The 18271-nt window shown below is 45.4% G+C and overlaps 2 protein-coding genes across 2 annotated transcripts; both read left to right on the top strand.

Moving 5' to 3' along the window:
- Positions 1-2278: 2278 nt before the first annotated feature.
- Positions 2279-7070, top strand: LOC311354512 (uncharacterized protein). The gene is made up of 4 exons (XM_084474311.1): positions 2279-2347; positions 2848-5423; positions 6228-6345; positions 6621-7070. Exons 2-4 carry the CDS (start codon positions 2930-2932, stop codon positions 6817-6819), a joined length of 2811 nt encoding a protein of 936 aa, XP_084330437.1. The 5' UTR covers positions 2279-2347; positions 2848-2929; the 3' UTR covers positions 6820-7070.
- A 573-nt stretch (positions 7071-7643) lies between these two features.
- Positions 7644-17626, top strand: ammecr1 (AMMECR nuclear protein 1). The gene is made up of 6 exons (XM_084474310.1): positions 7644-9273; positions 11024-11134; positions 11578-11692; positions 11801-11891; positions 11997-12093; positions 12721-17626. Exons 1-6 carry the CDS (start codon positions 8768-8770, stop codon positions 12833-12835), a joined length of 1035 nt encoding a protein of 344 aa, XP_084330436.1. The 5' UTR covers positions 7644-8767; the 3' UTR covers positions 12836-17626.
- The last annotated feature ends 645 nt before the right edge of the window (positions 17627-18271 follow it).

Genomic DNA, 18271 nt, shown 5'->3' with positions numbered 1-18271 from the left:
CAACGCCCATTAACTGTGGTATAAATTGAGAACATACCACAGCCTGTCGTGATTTATTGCTTAAATGTCCTAAAGTTTCCAGAACTTCCCACTTACTGTGAACGCACTTAAACGCAGCATGAAATACAGTTCATCCAATGAATTACGGAGGCGTCTTTTCAACTAAGAAAACAGATGTTAAAATAAACTGGGCTAGTATCATAATTATTGTGAATATAATACGTTTTCTTTACGTTTTATTTATACCACCGATGGTAAAAGTATTAGATGACAAGCTTGTTGGTCACAATCTATGATTATATTCCGCTTATTGTTTTAGTATGTATATCAGTTATTAGTCCGTGTTACCAAAGATTGACTAAATGTGAACGTGTACCTGACCAATTATAGGGCTAGTATTGTTTTGCAAATAATCTACGGCCATCGCCATTTGTGCCGGTGCTTTGTGTCTCGGTCCTCTCTGGTTCTGGTCGGGAAGTCAAGCGTTTCTATCGCCCCCCAGTTTCAAATGTTTCTTCTTCTGGAAGTTATTTAAAACGTTCTAACGTCTTCCTCCTCGCGTTACTGCCCCCTAGCGGAGAGCCCAGACCTCACGGTGTGTTCAAAACGTCCTAACGTCTTCCGCCTCGTGTTACTGCCCCCTAGCGGAGAGCCCAGACCTCACGGTGCGTTCAAAACTTCCTAACGTCTTCCGCCTCGTGTTACTGCCCCCTAGCGGAGAGCCCAGAACTCACGGTGCGTTCAAAACGTCCTAAAGTCTTCCGCCTCGTGTTACTGCCCCCTAGCGGAGAGCCACAGAGTGAGACGGAAGAAAACCGTCTATACAACTTGTAATTGTTGCATCTACGGAAAATGCAACTTGAGAGTGTTACAAGTTCGGAAAGTGCACGATGACGATTTGTAGATTATGGTCTCAGAAAACATCTCTTATTTAGCTGTATCATTGACTCTTCTTCAAGGGTCAGTGTGTGTGTGTGTGTGTGTGTGTGTGTGTGTGTGTGTGTGTGTGTGCGTGTGCGTGTGTGTGTGTGTCTCTCTTTCTGATACCAAAATCTTATTTTCCACAATAAGGGAATAAGGTTGTTCCTCTTATTCTAAGATTGTGGTGCCTCTTCCCTTTCAGTTCGCAGTTCACAAGAGACAAAGAAGAAGGCAGAGTGAAGTTCAGATGTTGTGAAATGTCCCTAAAAGGCCTCTGCATGAACGGCCAACTGCAGTAGGCCTACTCAGTACTAGCTTAACTTTGAATCAAATAAACATTGAAATCTTGTAATTGCTATACTTTTCAAAAGTTTGCTCACTCCAATATTGTACAAAACAGAGAAGGTGTGTTCACCAGTTGCTGTTTGCAAAAAGGGCTGACTTTTTAATTTTTTCAGATGAAGGAACGACTTGATATATGGTTGGTCGATAAATCCCCCTCTAGTGAGTGAACCTTGGGCGTAATGACACCATGCATATGTTAGAAGTAAACAACGACAACTTTAAAACGTTGTTGCATGGCGTGTTCGCCAAGGATCTGGACACACAGTGGTGGACATGGACACACCAGGAGCCCGCAGCGACGGTGCTAGGCTGCGTTCCTGTTGCAGACCACTGGTTGTATTCCCCTGTGTATTACAGTCCTTTTAAAGACATTCACACCATGTGCACCTGATGGGCAAAAATAACCTAACGGACACATTACATTACGAATATAGTCAACTCTGGGTCCAAACTTAACGGACACAACACACCACACATTCAAGAGGGTCAAGATGACCCTCGAGCCCCCCTATCAGTCTGCGGAGAACACTCTGCCACAGCTAGATGGCGAGGACACACATATCACACACAAAGACAACACAACCCGGAGGCTCAGGGACAAGAGAACCCTCTATAACCCACACAAAGTCTAGCACACACACCTGGCTAGGAAAGATACTATAAGTTTCACATGCACCGGATCACGGGGGCTCTTCCGAAGCAGAACCTCCATGGAGGCGAAGCTCCGGACGACCTCAGCACTGTTAGGGGACGTAGAATATTCGATCTCTCGCGCTTTATGAATCAGTATTACCTTTGCTACTTTACTCAATAAACCCGAGGCCCTCGTGCTGACAGACTTTATTACCTCTCCGTCTCATTTTATCTGGTCAAGCAACTAGACAGACTGTTTTTCCCAACACACCTCACTCTGACCTTTTTAGGGATTAGTGAACTGGTACTCACACGTGGTTAGACAAAACCGCTAGATTGTTAATATAAGAGGAACATAGGCAAAACGCATACCATCTCAGGCAGCAGGCTCCATTGAGCCAGACCAGTCCTGAATGATTGTGTGATCAGAAGTGGCCGTCAGAAAGTGGTGAGTATTAAAAGGCAAGGGAACTGTTTCATCCGATTTTTCATGTCATTATCATTAATTGAGGTGTTATCATCATAATGTGTGGCTTTTCTCAGTCTCTTTACTGAACTGTCTTTACTGACTTTGGTGAAACATAATTACTTCTTAGAGACGCATAATTAGTTAGTTCATCTATAATGCCTGATATCAATACTAAACCAATTCTATATCACAGTAATATAATAGTTGTACTATTTTCTTGCACAGTATTTGAAAAATATTATTGCAAGGGTAAATGATGGCATAATTAATCTTAATTTTATACTGTAGTACAGACAAGCGTTATCCATATGTTAAATGGAAGATATTTAGCTTTTTGCTGTATTTAAAATATGGTACAGTTTAAATATATTCTAAGAAGTGTACACTGTGCAGTGTATGTTTTGTTGAAATTAAATTGGATGTGTTTGAAGCCGGTCAGGTGATTTCTCATTGATTCAGTTTCATTCCGCCCTTTGTAGAGTGGATGGAGTTGGTAGATTCTCGACTCCACAACACGATAACAACCAGGCTGACCTGATCGCTATCCCTTCACAGAAGACCATGGCCAGAGAGGGATACTGGTGTCCATGGTTTCCACAATATGTATCTCTTTTACTTCTTTCTTCCATGCTTCATGTCAACCCATCACTTGCTTACTCAATACCAAACTGCCTAGTACTGTTTTCTGACCATACTGGGGCTGGTATCAGGGTGGACTGCTCCTACCATCAAATGACTTCCGTACCAGCTGGCCTGCCCCGAGGTCTAGTGTGGTTAAACATTGGGGGAAATCGAATTCAAAGAGTTAGCAAGCATGACTTCAGGTATTTCTCCAACCTTACAGTGTTACATATTCACCAGAACCAGATTGCTCACATTGAAGACAGTTCTTTAGTCCATCTGATAGGGCTGAGGGAACTGTACATGCAAGATAACAAACTGACCAAGCTTCCGAAGCACCTCTTCCATGGTATGTTGAAGCTGTCAGTGCTGGACCTCAGTAGAAACAAAATCCTGCTCATCTCTCCTTCTGCCTTTGAGTTAACGTCCAGCTTGCGAACGGTCAAACTAGAAGTCAACCAGCTTAATCGAATAGCTAACATTCTGCCCATCTTCCAACTACCACACATTCAGGAAATACACATCGGTGGTAACAACTTAGCCTCTTTTGAATCCAAACATCTGCCCCACAACATGAACTCCCCTGTCACGGTGTTAAATCTATCTTCTAATCCTTTAGAAGTGTTTAGCATCACAACAGGCTACTTTCAGGATCTCCAGGAGATCGATCTTTCTGGTTGTGGAAAAGATGTTATGCATGTGGACCTTGCTGACCCATCTTTTCTCAAGAGTATAACTCATATTCATTTTCATAATACTTCAGTCTCTTTCGAAGGCATTGGTGAGATCCTAGAGAGTGTTGAGTCCCTATCCTATCTACAGCTCTCTAATATGGAGAGATGGATCAACAGCGGTCTCCTCACAACAGCCTGCAGAACCCTATCTCTGAGGACCCTGGATCTCCGTTTGAACTCTTTGGTCAGTGACAGTGAACTGCCCCAGTGTGGCCAGCTGAACGAGTTGGACTTATCTAACAACAACATTATCGATCTCTCCAGTCAATCAGTGCAAACAATGAAGCAACTAAGACGCCTTAGTTTGCGGGACAACGTCCTTCAAAAAGTGCCAGTGGTTGTAAACAGTCTTTCCTCACTGGAAATCCTAGACCTGAGTTTCAATGACATTGCTGAGTTAGGCTGCTCAGATTTTGTTAACTTAACAAGCCTCAAAGAACTATATCTCCATTCCAATCACATTACGAAATTAAAGAGGTGTGTTTTTCAAACTCAAAATGATCTGAAAGTTATGCGTTTAAATTCAAATATGCTTTTGGAGCTGGGAGGAGTTTTTGAAACCAGTCTTCGGAAACTAAAATTCATAGATATGACTGGGAATGGTGCAATACATTATTCAAAGGGAAGTTTTAAAGGTTTGGAATCCTTGCAGCATTTGGATTTGGGCTTTATACTTTATCCTTACCTTAATCTCTTTGAAGGATTGCGCAACCTTCAAAGTCTTAGCTTGTATTTGCCATTCGAAATAAGTCGTCTCAAAGGACTGCATGAGTTAAGAAATCTTACAATATATATGGATTTTCCAAATGGCTTCAATGGTACATATGCAAAGAATTACAAAGGCCTAATGGATTTACCATTTGTGAGGAACTTAACAATAATATGCAGTTTCCACTATGATATACTTATATATGTCCCTTTTGATTTTTTGCAAAAAATGAGACATTTAGAGCATTTCACAGCTGTGGGCTTCTATCTCGAGGAGCCAGATTTGGAGACTTTTAAAAAAGCACATAATTTCAAAAGCCTCACCATAAGGCAAAGTTTTCTGACAGGGATGAGCCCAGAGCATTTCCAAGCCATGTCTAATCTGGAGGTTCTGGACCTGTCCATGAACGCCATCAGGACTTTGGATTTCCTGGAGGCCAACCTGACCAGTCTCAGATGTTTGATCCTCAGTCAGAACGAGTTGACAGTGCTCAATGAGTCTGTTTTTCAGTCCCTCCCGGTACTTACCTATCTAGATCTTTCTGACAACCCTCTGACCTGTGACTGCTCAAACGCTGGCTTCCTGCTGTGGGCTGTGAGCAACGAGCAGACGCAGCTCGCCAGAGGCTACAACCAGCCCTGTACGTACCCGCTCAGTGAGAAGGGAACCATGCTCCTCGACTTTGATGTGCGCTCCTGCTGGATGGACTCCAGCTTCCTCTGCTTCATTTCCACCACTTCCATGGTGCTGTTCACTTTACTCACTTCCTTCAGCTACCACTTTCTGCGCTGGCAGCTGGTATATGCCTACTACCTCTTCATGGCATTGCTGTACGACATGAAAGAGAGGAAGAAAAATGAACAGCACCGCTATGATGCGTTCATCTCCTACAACGTCCAGGATGAAGAGTGGGTCCACAGGGAGATGCTTCCCGCACTGGAGGACGAGCGAGGCTGGAAGCTCTGCCTGCACCACCGAGACTTCCAGCCAGGTAGGGCTGCCTCTCTCTCTGTCTGCATGATTGCCTGTCCCTTCTGTTGTCTGTCAATGTTGAAGAGTAAAATACTTAAAATAGTAAAATACTTCATTTATTCCCATTGCAACATCCCAACATCCCTTTTTGTGTGTCATGCATACAATCCAAATGCATATTGTTCAATATAGTAGCCTTTTCAGTCTTCAAACTTGCCCATGAAATACAGATAAAGCAGAGAAGGCAGGGTGTGAGAAAGTGAAACCTTTCTCACTTCCAGCGACAGGACGGTTCGATTGCTAGGTTTGAAATGGTCCCCCCTGACACATGGTATGGCCTAATGGGCCTTGATTGGTCCACCTGTGACTAGTTAGGTGGCCTACTTAAGGGGTGTCACATTGTTTGTTTGGAGGGTTAAGGAAGAGGTGGCTTGACGTGAGGCCACTACTTACACCCTCTTGTTAGGCTGAACTATGCTGTATTTCAGCTAGAAAATTGCTAACAGCTTTTCTTTTATTCTTTTCAAATGTTAATTTGTATTTTTGGAACCATTGATTTATTTTGTTTATTTATTGTTTGGTTTGTTTTGTGAAGTGAATAAAACTTCTTTTTGGAATTACCCTCGTCTCACTCTTGAAACCAGTTGACCACATCCTGAAGTGGAGTGAGCCGAGAGGTTCATTTCCACACAGGGCATGTAAACTTTTGAAAAACAGTCTCATAAAAATGTTAATGCGGCCTTTCTTCCACTGCCTCCAACTTTTTACAAACATTCCTCATGTTAAGAGAATTGCATTCATGGACCAACCGTTAACTCTGCAGGTAAGCCCATCATCGAGAACATCACAGAGGCCATCTACAGCAGCAGGAAGACCATCTGTGTGATCAGCAGACCCTATTTGGAGAGTGAGTGGTGCTCCCGAGAGATCCAGATGGCCAGGTGGGAACCAAAGCGACCTTCTCACTTTTAATTAATCAAAGACACCATGAAGCAAACATTAACTTGTTAACTTTGATGGCTCTTTTTCTAGATCACAGGACAACTCTTTATTAATTTTCTAAGGGAAATGCAGTCAATCTGTTAACAGTTTTATCTTGATATTTTCCAATATTTATTTTTTAAAGAAAAAAGTTTATCTGACTAGTGGAAACTTGGAAACAGGTACAATAAGCGTGTCATTTGAAAGAGCCTGGACCAGTGCATTGTGTCCCCAGCTTCCGCCTGTTTGATGAGAAGAAGGATGTGCTGATCCTGCTCTTCATGGAAGACCTCCTGGACCACCAGCTCTCCCCTTACTACCGCATGAGGAAGATGGTGAAGAAGAGCACGTATCTGAGCTGGCCACAGGCTGGTCAGAACACAGACGTCTTCTGGCAGAATGTACATAGAGCTCTGGAGAAGGGCCAGCCATAGGGGTCCACAGTAATGAGGCACACATTCCCGTACCTATAATAGAGGCTGTCAGTCACATTCACTGACAGTGATATTCTGTGTCTAGATATTTCATAAAACCATAAGCATTGCAGATACAGATTCAACTCTCAGATCCTCATGGTATATGTATAATGTATATCAATGTAAGGTTCAATTCGCAGTATGATTGCTTTTTATGCTTATGTGCTTTAATTGTATATGCTATCATTGTATGGTAGAACTGCATTATAACCTCTTAAAATAAAATGTTTATGCAAACACTGCTGTAGCATTATAGATGATAACTAAGAAACATTTTAAAATATTGAAATTCTAAGGCTGTATTTTTGGTCGAAAAAAAAGGTTGCATAAAATATATATCGTTCATTCCATCCCATCTCTTGGAAATGGTATAAAGCTCGAAGTCCTAAAGTTCCCACTTACTATGAACGTAGCATGAAATCCAGTTCATCCAATGCATTACGGAGGCGTCTTTTCAACTAAGAAAACATGTTAAAATAAACTGGGGTAGTATAGTTAGCATAATTATTGTGAATATAATACTTTAAATTTGTAAGTTTTATTTATACCATCGATGGTAAAAGTATTAGATGACAAGCTTGTTGGTCACAATCATAGTCACAATATATTCCGTTTATTGTTTTAGTAGGCCTACGTATATGTTATTAGTCCGTGTTACCAAAGATTGACTAAATGTGAAAGCCTACCTGACCAATTATAGGGTTAGGGTTATAATCTACGGCCAACGCCATTTGTAATAGAATAATGTATGACCGTATGTATGGGATATTAATCACAATGCAGTCTATAGTACACTGGCTTTTCTAGTATTGAATATGTTCATTCTGTTTTGGAGTGCGCGCTTGCGTTGAAAAACGGCCTACGTACAATGTGTAACATTTGGGCGCAAGAAATGTTAGTGAATCGAGTCTGAGCGTGGAGACTCGGGTGATGCCCGCTCGGATCACAGGACTACTGTACCGATACCGAGCAGCCCTGATGGTAGCAGCGACGGGCGGACCGTAGGGCACCCCGACCCGGAGGACTTGGGGCCGTTGAAGAAGACTCTTCTCTACTGTGTGTCCTTCCAGCTGGAAGCCAATCTCCTCAGTAACTTTCAGTTCAACATTGGTCGCGGCCGTTTTATTGCGTTTTTTCCCTCTTCCACCATCACCAACTCACACTGTGCAGGTGTAGGAGGGGGCGGTGTGCAGGCCGGTCTCACCGAGACCCTTTTGGACGCTGACGTGTTTCAGCGGGCCATGCCAAACCTGCAGTGTCAGATGCCATTTTACTGCGTCGGAACCCCCAATATATTGGGCCTGTCATCTCACTAGAAGTTGTTCAAAGTAGTACACGGCTGGTGCGGTGGGGAGCTACATGGTCAGATGCATTGTGCACTCTTCGTGCTGAAGCTTATGGGTCCTGCGTACTCAAGCTCCCGGCTCCCACACAAAAAGGTGTGCTGCGGGGGTCCACCGCACGGTCTGACCGCCTCACATCTGGATCGTCCGTCCTCAGTCATCTGAGGCCTTGGTGGTCGTGAGCTCCTCGGAGTTTAAGATCATCTCGCTGTGATCGCTTCCAGAGGATTTCGTGTTATTCAAACCGGTGTTATTATCTCGGCACGATTGGTCGGGTTTCATCGGCTCTGAATCCCCCGTCCATAGCCTCAGTGACTATAGAGACGTTATCCGAGGTACGAGCTCATCGGCCGGGGACTTCCCCTATTATTATTTTGTGCATTTTTTAAAGGCCACGTTAGGGTGACATTGCATTCGCTTTCTCTCTCCACCATCTGTCGTTTTGATTCGTCGACCCGACACAAAAAAAAGTGAAAGTGGAGGATTGTCCGTCGCACGCATTAAAGCTCCGGGATTTGAGCGTCTGGCTGGCGTTCCCCCCCACCCATCCCGCGGTGACGGTTATGGGTCGGAAGCGGTGTGTCGGTGCAGATTGTTCCAAGATGGCGGCCGGGTGCTGCGGGGTGAAGAAGCAGAAGCTGTCGGGATCCCCCGGGTCGGGGGGTCCTGGCGGGGTGGGGGCGGGGAGTGGGGTGACGGGAACCGGACACTGTGGGACAGACCTGGGGATCGGTTCCTCCACCGCCGCCACCACCACTGTTGCAGCGGGGACCGTGGGCAGAGTCAACGGCCTGGGGGGACCGGGGGGAAACGTGAACAACTGTAGTAGTGGTAGTGGTGGCGGCGGTGGCGGTAGTAGTAGCAGCAGTACAGCCGTGCTGTCCCCTACCCCGGCCGGCTACAATTCGTCCGGCCTCTCCCCGAATCTGAGCCCGGGATCCGGCTCGGGAAGCGGCGTGAGAAAGATGGTGGTGTCGGCGGAGATGTGCTGCTTCTGTTTCGACGTGTTATACTGTCACCTGTACGGATACCAGCCGCCGAGGACCCCCCGCTTCACCAACGAGCCCTAGTGAGTCCCTTTGTGTTCCCCCCGGCCGGCGGACACCACCGCACCGGGCTACGGTCACGGTGACATTCGGGCGTTCGTTCGGGCCAGTCTGTCGGGGTTTAGTCGAGGAGTGGATCGATATTAATGAATGCACATTGACAACTTTTAATTTAACGTTTAGAACTAATACCCAGTCGGCGGGCTGCGGCCTGCTCCCCCGGCTCCTCACCGACTGCCCTGGCTTCTTGTTTTTCGGCATATTATTATTCGTTCGGATCCATGACAGCTCTAAGCAGTTATTGCACATAGTGGTATCAGGTTTTTATGGGTTAAATGTGCTTCGGAAAACAACTTTGTATCCATTCGGAGTGCGGTAATGTTTTATATTTAGCGTTAAGCCTCCTCGCTGTTAGCCTGGTTGCTAGCATTGATTTTAGCCTCGGAGTTTCAAACCGAACGAGTGGCCAAGTAGTTTATTAAGTCACACACGAAGGCTATGAAAATGACTATCAAGTCAAAAAGTAGTTACTTAAAGTAGTTTCCGATAGTTAAAGACCCAAATCGTTGTTAAAACTCACGACTGCCTATTCTTTAGGGGGGCTAAAGACGGTTAGCTGTATCGGCTAACAGCCACACGGCAGTCCGCCAGCTCCTCGCGACCCGCCGCCGGGCGGCTCGCGGACGCTCGGTTCTAACTGTTGAACCAGATGTCCGTTGGGATTCTGTTTGAACCAGATGTCCGTTGGGGTTCTGTTTGAACCAGATGTCCGTTAGGGGGTCAGGGTTCTGTGGTCAGAGAACCGGACCGGGGCTCAAACAACAAAGAAAACACTGCACACAGTGCCCATGTCGGGACATTTAGGTTTAAACGATCACTTAGTTTATCAAGTTGCTTTACAAAAATGTATGAATACTTATGCTTGTGACTACACCATTAAAAAGTCAGTTTTCATTGTTTTATTCGATTAATCAATTGGATTTCAACTTATTGTGTACTATTGCAGATGTATTGGGCGCCCTCTACAGGCCGCTACAACCGACGCTTAATGTATGATATTATAGAAGTAGGCCTACTAGTTTTATATAGTGTAAGGTACACCGTCAATTACTAAGATCTGTGGTGGTATCTTATTTAATGCTGAATTGTATTGTCAATTAAAGATTGACAGAAGTGCACCTATTGGTTTAAATTACATCAATGTCTTATGGTAATGTGGGGTTAACGGGAAGGCCACCTCTACATCAGTTTTGCCTTTTAAGTTTTACAGCCAAGAGATGAGGACATTGGGGACCTTGTAGTTCATATGTTACCCTAAATAATGAAATGTTTGACAGGATATTTATTTGGCCCATAAAAAATAAGCTGTCATTGTTAACATGGCTTCAGCTCAGAGGGAAACTGGATATCAGTTTGATAGCTAAGTTCACAAGATTCATCTGAATGAGAACATGCAACACAATCTGATTACCCTAAAGTAATCACACAGTAGAGACAGGAGAAATATGATTATATATAAACACGGTACTGCAAGTAACATGGCCTGTTCCTTTAAGAGATCCCTGAGATGGAACAATTTGATTAAAGCATTAACTGTCATTGTTTGACAATGTCAACAACTGGGACATCTCTTATCATGCATGTGGTAACAAGATCAACAAACGGCTATCCAATCATTTTCAGTTAATGTTAGAATATTCATAATGTGGCCATGAACCTTGACCTTCACTGTTTCAGGGTGCACTGGGTTAAACGTGTATTCTTCTATTGCAGCCCGCTGTTTGTCACTTGGAAAATAGGCAGAGACAAGCGGCTGAGGGGTTGTATTGGTACATTCTCGGCCATGAACCTGCACTCAGGACTCAGGGAGTACACCCTTACTAGGTAAGCACCCATACACCCCCACCCCGTAAAGCCTGCCAGTTGGTACAGTCCACTTGTGATGTCATGAGTGGATCCATTTTGAAGCAGCTTGTAAGGGCTAAAATAGGAGCCTTAAAGATATTATTGATCATTGAAGTGACTTGGAGACAAGATAATAAATATGAATGTAATAATAGTAATGTTTGGCCCTTTGCTAGATTCTTGCCGGTCCTCAAAAGGGCCCCTACCAAGGTGTCTGATGCTGAAGCCGTTAAAGGCTGGTTTGAAGCCATTTGTGACATCAGAGTTCAACGACCCCATTTCAACCACTATGTACTCTTGGCACTTGTGGTGCCAGAAATGGATCGTTTGCGAACCACTTGCTAGCACCTGGTGTAAAAGTACCTCCCAGCCTGTGGGGATCGACCTGTGACCTCTGACCTGTGACCCCGTGTGTGTCGCAGTGCCCTTAAGGACAGCCGCTTCCCGCCCATGACGAGGGACGAGCTAGCCCGCCTCTTCTGCTCCGTGTCTCTGCTCACCAACTTTGAGGACGTCGGGGACTACCTCGACTGGGAGGTGAGCGCCGGACGTCTACCTGACTGTAGAGTACCCAGAGGGGCGGGGTATGTACCCCAGAGGGGCGGGTTGGCGGTTTGCTTGACGTCTTTCTCCCTCTGTCTCCAGGTGGGCGTTCACGGCATTAGGATAGAATTTTTCAATGAAAAAGGATCAAAACGAACTGCCACCTATTTACCAGAGGTTGCAAAGGAACAAGGTGAGTATCTGTTGTCTATTAGCCGATGGATGCCGTACATGGAGGGCTTCTCACACACAGAAGTTATGAAGAAGATCTCCTCAAGGAAATGTGTTTTCTCCACAGGTTGGGACCACATTCAGACCATCGATTCCTTACTTAGGAAGGGAGGTTATAAAGCTCCCATTACCAATGACTTCAGGAAGACCATTAAGTTAACCAGGTGAGGCCATTGTCACTACAACCTGTTTGGACACATGAGTAACCAAACCACTAGGTACTGGAGGCGATGGACGGTGGAGGATATGTTGTACTGTTCCCACTGTCAGCTCAGCACATTCCATTCTGAGGCATTCTGGGTTTGTAGTCTGTAAATAAAACCAGCCTTAGGTGTTGAGGGCCAATTTATCAAAATGTTTACATATAGGGCATTTAGCAGAATTCTGTCCGGCTGGTGTTGCTGGTGCCAGTTTTTGGAAACCGGTAAGGCGTAGTATTTAAGCTTCTCGAATTGAAATAAAACCCCAGATGGCAAAATCTTTTTTAAAGAGGTGTGGGTGTGGTGTGAGCAGTAGCTACCTGCCCGCTGGCGGGCTCGACGCTAGCGGTATCGCCCAGTCTGCTCTGTTTACAGGAAAGTTCCCCTCGTACCCAGGGTTCAAGTCCCTTAACGTGGCCCGGCAGCAGGGTCTTACCCTGTCAGACTGAACTGGAGACTGTTGGTGGTCCAGGTTCGGGGCTCGCCGGTAGCAGGCGGGGGGGTCGTGTTTTGTCTTGTTGTAAACACCGCTGTCCTGCTCACCTCAAACGGCCGCACTGTGTTAACCAGTGTCCTGTGTCCCCATCCCAGGTACCGTAGCGAGAAGATGACCATGGCCTACGCAGAGTACATCGCGCACCGCCAGCACCACCACTACCAGAATGGCGTGGGGCACCCCCTCCCCCCCTACAACCATTATTCCTGACAGCGAGCCCCGTGACCAATCACTGCAGCTCTCCTCGGACCTGTTCCCGGGAGAGCCCGCCCCCGCCTGGTCTAGCTATTTCTACTACTGTACCATTTTATGATGATAGTTTCCGTTGCCATGGTGGCCGTCTCCCAGACGTTGGCATGGCAACGGGCGGCAAACAAATTTATTACGGCGCGCAAGTCCGCATTTCCCCGCCCCTTTTTTTTCCTATTGTTTCCTGCCGTGAAGCTTTTGCAGCAGCATATATAAACGTATATCTCCCTTTTTTTTTTTGAATTTGAATTACGATTTTTCTTTTTCTCCAAACTTAAGTCTTTAATAAAAAAAGAAAAACCTGGTGAGGTTTTGGTTGTGTGGATGAGGGCGTCTCTCATGGTGGGTCAGGACTAACCTGGTATTCTAGAGCTCAACCTGTCACATGCTTCTCATGTTAATCCTGTGCGTGTGTGTGTGTGTCTCCATGTAGCAAGGCAGCGGCGGTTTGGAAAGGTCTCATCCTATTAGTGAGGAGAAGAGGTGTGATGCTTTGACTGGGTGTGTCTGAACCCTGGAACCCCCAGCTGTAGATGGGGTCTGACCGGGCTGGCCGGGTGTGTCTGAATCCTCTACCCCCAGCTGTAGATAGGGTCTGACCAGGTGTGTCTGAACCCTTTACCCCCAGCTGTAGATAGGGTCTGACCAGGTGTGTCTGAACCCTTTACCCCCAGCTGTAGATAGGGTCTGACCAGGTGTGTCTGAACCCTTTACCCCTAGCTGTAGATAGGGTCTGACCAGGTGTGTCTGAACCCTTTACCCCCAGCTGTAGATAGGGTCTGACCAGGTGTGTCTGAACCCTTTACCCCCAGCTGTAGATAGGGTCTGACCAGGTGTGTCTGAACCCTTTACCCCCAGCTGTAGATAGGGTCTGACCAGGTGTGTCTGAACCCTTTACCCCCAGCTGTAGATAGGGTCTGACCAGGTGTGTCTGAACCCTTTACCCCTAGCTGTAGATAGGGTCTGACCAGGTGGGGCTGAACCCTCTACCCCCAGCTGTAGATGGGGTCTGACCAGGTGGGGCTGAACCCTCTACCCCCAGCTGTAGATGGGGTCTGGCCGGGGGCTTGTGTATGTGTGCTTCTCTGCGTGTGGATTAAGCCTCTCCATGAGCCCAGCTAGATTAATAGATAGAATCGTTTGTGATGCGTGAAGTGTTCCGCTCGCCGCCCGCCCGAGGGGGTGGGGCTTTGTGGGGCGAGGTAACCTATTAAAACTTGAACAGCGTTTGATTGGCTAGGTATAAAAGCGTTTATCTTTTTATTATTATTATTCCTTTTTTGCAACTATTTCTACATTGTACGATTTAATAAGGAGCAAGCCATTTGTTCATCTTGAAAGCCGAATTGTCTGCGGGTCATCTTTTGTAAAGTAGATTAACAAGTTGGAGGGATTCCACCGAACTCTTGAAGGTTAGGTGAGCAGTCAGAATCACACGGTTGGAGAGGGAGCTCCAGTTTGGATCCACCGTCGTTGTGTTTATTAGAGTTTAGGAGCAGGGAGCGACAGGGACAAACTAACCACCTAAAGCCATAAACCCAAGGCATGCTTCATACATGTAGTTGGCTGGATGTCATTGCTTGTCTTGGATGAATTAATAAAGCTTCACATGTGAGCCCCCAAACCGTTCCACAGAGCCCTGAACCTCTCTGGGCCCAAGTCACACGGTTCTCATGTAGTGCCATGACCCCTCTGGGTGTTGCCGGTATGTAATTAACTAAATGACACGGTCTAATGACCAAAGTCGTTAGTTGTTTTAGCTCCAAAACCCCAGAGACACCAAACCACTCGATGATGCATGAAGGGTGTGATTAGTGAACATGTGAGTGAGGCGTTCCGCTGACTGGGGGTTGCGGTCTTAAAGCCACTCTGGGTGTTGATCGCTGGACTCCCCTCCTGACCAGACACCCCATCCTACGGGGTCTGGTCCGTGCTGCGGAGAACGGCCCCCTGTTGGGTCAGCTGTGGGGTTAGTGAGGTCAAGAAAACACAGTCTCAGCGGGGGACCCTGTCCTTTATTGTTGAAGACTCCAGATGAAAACAGTGAGGGGGGCGGGGGGTGTTTCTAAGGACTGTATTGAAGCCATTTCCCCTGGACAGACGGCAGTCCCATGCATCCAGGACCTCTTTGGGTCTGCAGTATCTCTGCTCTCCTGGTGTCCGTTCTGCACTGCGTTACGAGGGCTGGTTCTGGTTCAGTATCGCTGCTATGTCTGTCCTTCACCATCATTGTTTTTTGTTGAATTTTACCAACCGGCGATTATTTCCTTTATGCAAACAGCCAAGGGCTTCAGGCGATCCATCCACAGTAACCCCAAACTACCAGACTGGAGTTGTGTTGCCTTAACTGGTGTTAATAATGTCTGGACCAGTATTTGGTGCTGTAGTTGTTCCTCTCCCACCATCGACTGTGCTGCACTCCCATCTCGTGCTTCTCCAGAACACTTCTGGCCCTTTAAACGGCGACAAACTACACAACCACATGTTTTTCTTTTCTTCTGCTGCAAAACCAAATTGCCCACGCTCCTCTCACCTAAAGTCTTTGTATAGACATGCAATGTACTCTGTTGCATGCGTGTATGAGTATAACCTATGGTTTTAAATCCATGATATGCTTGAGCTATCGCTTAGACACTCGGAACCACAAAGAGATTTTAGAAGACTAAATATATGGTGCTATCAGACCGGGCGTCGGGGCGGTCAGCTGACTGGTCATGAGGACTCATCTCCATATCACTAACCCGACCTGTGGGGTTCTCTCTCCAGCGGCCACGCCTGTGAGACGGAGGCGACACGCTTGAACTCTCACAAGAGTCATGGAAGGTACACCTCCATGTGGAGGACTGACTATTCCCTCCAGACACCGAGAGACAACCCCTCACGTGGTTCCCCTTTTTTTATCATCCTTGATATATGCAGATATCTGTTCAACAAAGTGTTTTCCGTACCGTGCTGGTCGACGTCCCTGCAGGCTTGAAAGGGCAAGAAGTCACCCCTCCCCTCCCCTGGTTTAGTCACCCTAGGAAAGCGTGCTCGGTGGGTCAACGCACACACAAGTCTGTCGGGTCGTAGGGCGGTTCCGCCAGTTGCAGCATCTCCTCTCCACATACTACAGCTGGACGAGGAACCTCCTCTAGAGTCTCCACTGGACAGGAAACCCGACCATGACGTGGTCCACTTTCGTGTCCAGTTGGACGGTCGGATGATGTAGTCATGGATGGTCTTCATCTACATGTCTTACACATTTTCTAGCATTTTTATGTTATTAAACACAGATTTGTGATTTTGGTCAGTTGAAACCCGCCACCAAACAATCATGACTTTATTTTGTATATTTATTCATCCTTCTACAATAGAACGTAACTGGAGGTGTTGTTTGGTGACCAACCCATGGAAGATGTACTCCTTTTCTGTCGTGTTCTGTCACACTTTGTGTACCGATACCTCATAGACTGTTGGTGGTGGCGGTGAGACTCTTCTTGTCGTAGCATACTTTTGGCGCCGTAACCAAGGGTCAGAGTTCGGCCGTAGCGTTTGTGCGAGGTCGTCCATCGCCATGGGGAATGTTTGTGTTGTGACCTCGCGTGCGTTTTGACCGAAAGTGCATAAAACCAGCCATGTGCAAACAACATGCTGCTGTCGGGCGTGGCTCCCTGCCCTTCCAAACACCAGTCCTGCAAGCGACAAACCATCTCCTCCTCTGTCCGTTGGTTTGTGTGGTACCTCGAAGCTGAAGCAACCCAATCTCATGCGTCTTGTCTTCTGACCCCCTAGCCACCACCCTGCAGGCCTGGAGGACAAGACGCTGGGTTGCACATCGTATCTTACTTGTTTTTGTTTAATTTACAAAAATGAAAAATCCCATGGTGTGCCTCCTAGCTTATGGGTTTTTAAATGTTTGTTTGTTTTTCCCTAAAGACCAGCAGTTATACTTTATATAAAATATGGATTTTCCTTATTTTTATGCTATGTAAGATGAAAAGCCTGTTTGCTTTACTTTGGACCCAGTAGCTGCACTGGTATACAATCGCACTGATAGATGATAATTAAAAAACATAAACAAGACATGGATCAATACTGATACAAGCAAATGAAATAAGAAAATACAATAAACTTGTGTTTGGAACTTTTATCTAAAAAAAAAGGAATAAAAATAAAAAAAAAGAGAAAATGACTGTTTTTGTATATCAAAATAAATTCTTTTCATAAGAATATTTTGGATCTAGTTTCAAACTTATTTTAGTGGTTTTCTATGTTCTGAGTATTGAGACACAGTTCTGAAAGACTTCACTGTACAAAATGGTTTTACTTTGCAGTGGCTGAGGGTTACCTGGAGTAACGTCCTCACAGACCTTTTGTTTTGGGTTTAAAATGCATTTTCTCTTTTCATTAATGACTTGAAACGTTGTTGGAATACCCTGGTGATGGGTATTCTGAAGGCATCCCCTTGTAGAGTTATATAGATATTTCTTCTCCCTCTAAACTGCTATTAGTGTGACCAGACTTGAAACGGGCATTTATTATAGTACTCCCAAAAAAATATTTAAAAGTTTTAAAAGAAAAACAAAAAATGTGTGGGGAAGGTATAAAATGTATATATACAGTATATATGTGTATATATACAGTATATATATGGGTTATTATCGGTATGTAAGCCATGGCTGTGAAGACGATAATGTAGTTTTAAACATTGTTATTACCTTTTAAAACCATTTATTCAATAAAAAAAATTAAAAACCAAATGAAAAGAGACATACATGTGTACTGGAGTTCTTTCTTTGGCTTGTCAATTTCAGAATGTGATTATCTCCATCACCTGGCCCCTGCCATCCCACTGGTCCAACCCCACCCTGCCCAACTATGACCATATCCTGGACAGGGCCCTCTCCATCACCCCCCCCCCCCCCCCCCAACCAACTCTGGAACCCTCCCCCATTCAAGTCTTCCCTCAAAGCCCCCATCTCGAATCTTGGTGTTAATGTTTAAACACGTGTGTTTTCATAATGTCTTTCTGTACCGATTCTCTTACTCTGAAGGATATTCAGGGCATTTTAGAATGTTTTTTTAATGGGATTTTATACCTGCTGTAAATGGAGTATTTTGAAAAGCTATAAAAATACATGCATAGAACATTACCTTAAGTACATTTATTTTGGATTGATAGGAAGTGTGGTACAACTGCTTGATGCAATGAGAGGCCATCTTGTTTTCAGGAACAGCTTTGAGAGGGAATTTAACAATATGAATGTATATCTTAATTCATAATCCATCTTCTTGCATTGGAAGGCACGGATCATTAACCAATGGCATGTGGTGGATTCCTATACCGTTTATTTGAGGAGAACATGGACTCAATTTAATTTAACCCATGTCGCCATTAAAAATGACATTTAACAA

Source organism: Micromesistius poutassou (assembly GCF_964030765.1).
Source record: "Micromesistius poutassou genome assembly, chromosome: 10".
NCBI lineage: Eukaryota > Metazoa > Chordata > Actinopteri > Gadiformes > Gadidae > Micromesistius > Micromesistius poutassou.
Note: the sequence above shows the minus strand (reverse complement) of the source record. Positions and strands in the feature narration are given on the sequence as shown.

Excerpts from the sequence above, each read along its gene's own strand:
- LOC311354512 (XM_084474311.1), top strand. The coding sequence starts at position 2,930 with ATGGCCAGAGAGGGATACTGGTGTCCATGGTTTCCACAATATGTATCT. Across the intron at positions 5,424-6,227 it reads CCACCGAGACTTCCAGCCAG|GTAAGCCCATCATCGAGAAC; the intron begins GTAGGGCTGCCT and ends TTAACTCTGCAG. Across the intron at positions 6,346-6,620 it reads CGAGAGATCCAGATGGCCAG|CTTCCGCCTGTTTGATGAGA; the intron begins GTGGGAACCAAA and ends TTGTGTCCCCAG.
- ammecr1 (XM_084474310.1), top strand. The coding sequence starts at position 8,768 with ATGGGTCGGAAGCGGTGTGTCGGTGCAGATTGTTCCAAGATGGCGGCC. Across the intron at positions 11,693-11,800 it reads GGGACTACCTCGACTGGGAG|GTGGGCGTTCACGGCATTAG; the intron begins GTGAGCGCCGGA and ends CTCTGTCTCCAG. Across the intron at positions 11,892-11,996 it reads AGAGGTTGCAAAGGAACAAG|GTTGGGACCACATTCAGACC; the intron begins GTGAGTATCTGT and ends TTTTCTCCACAG.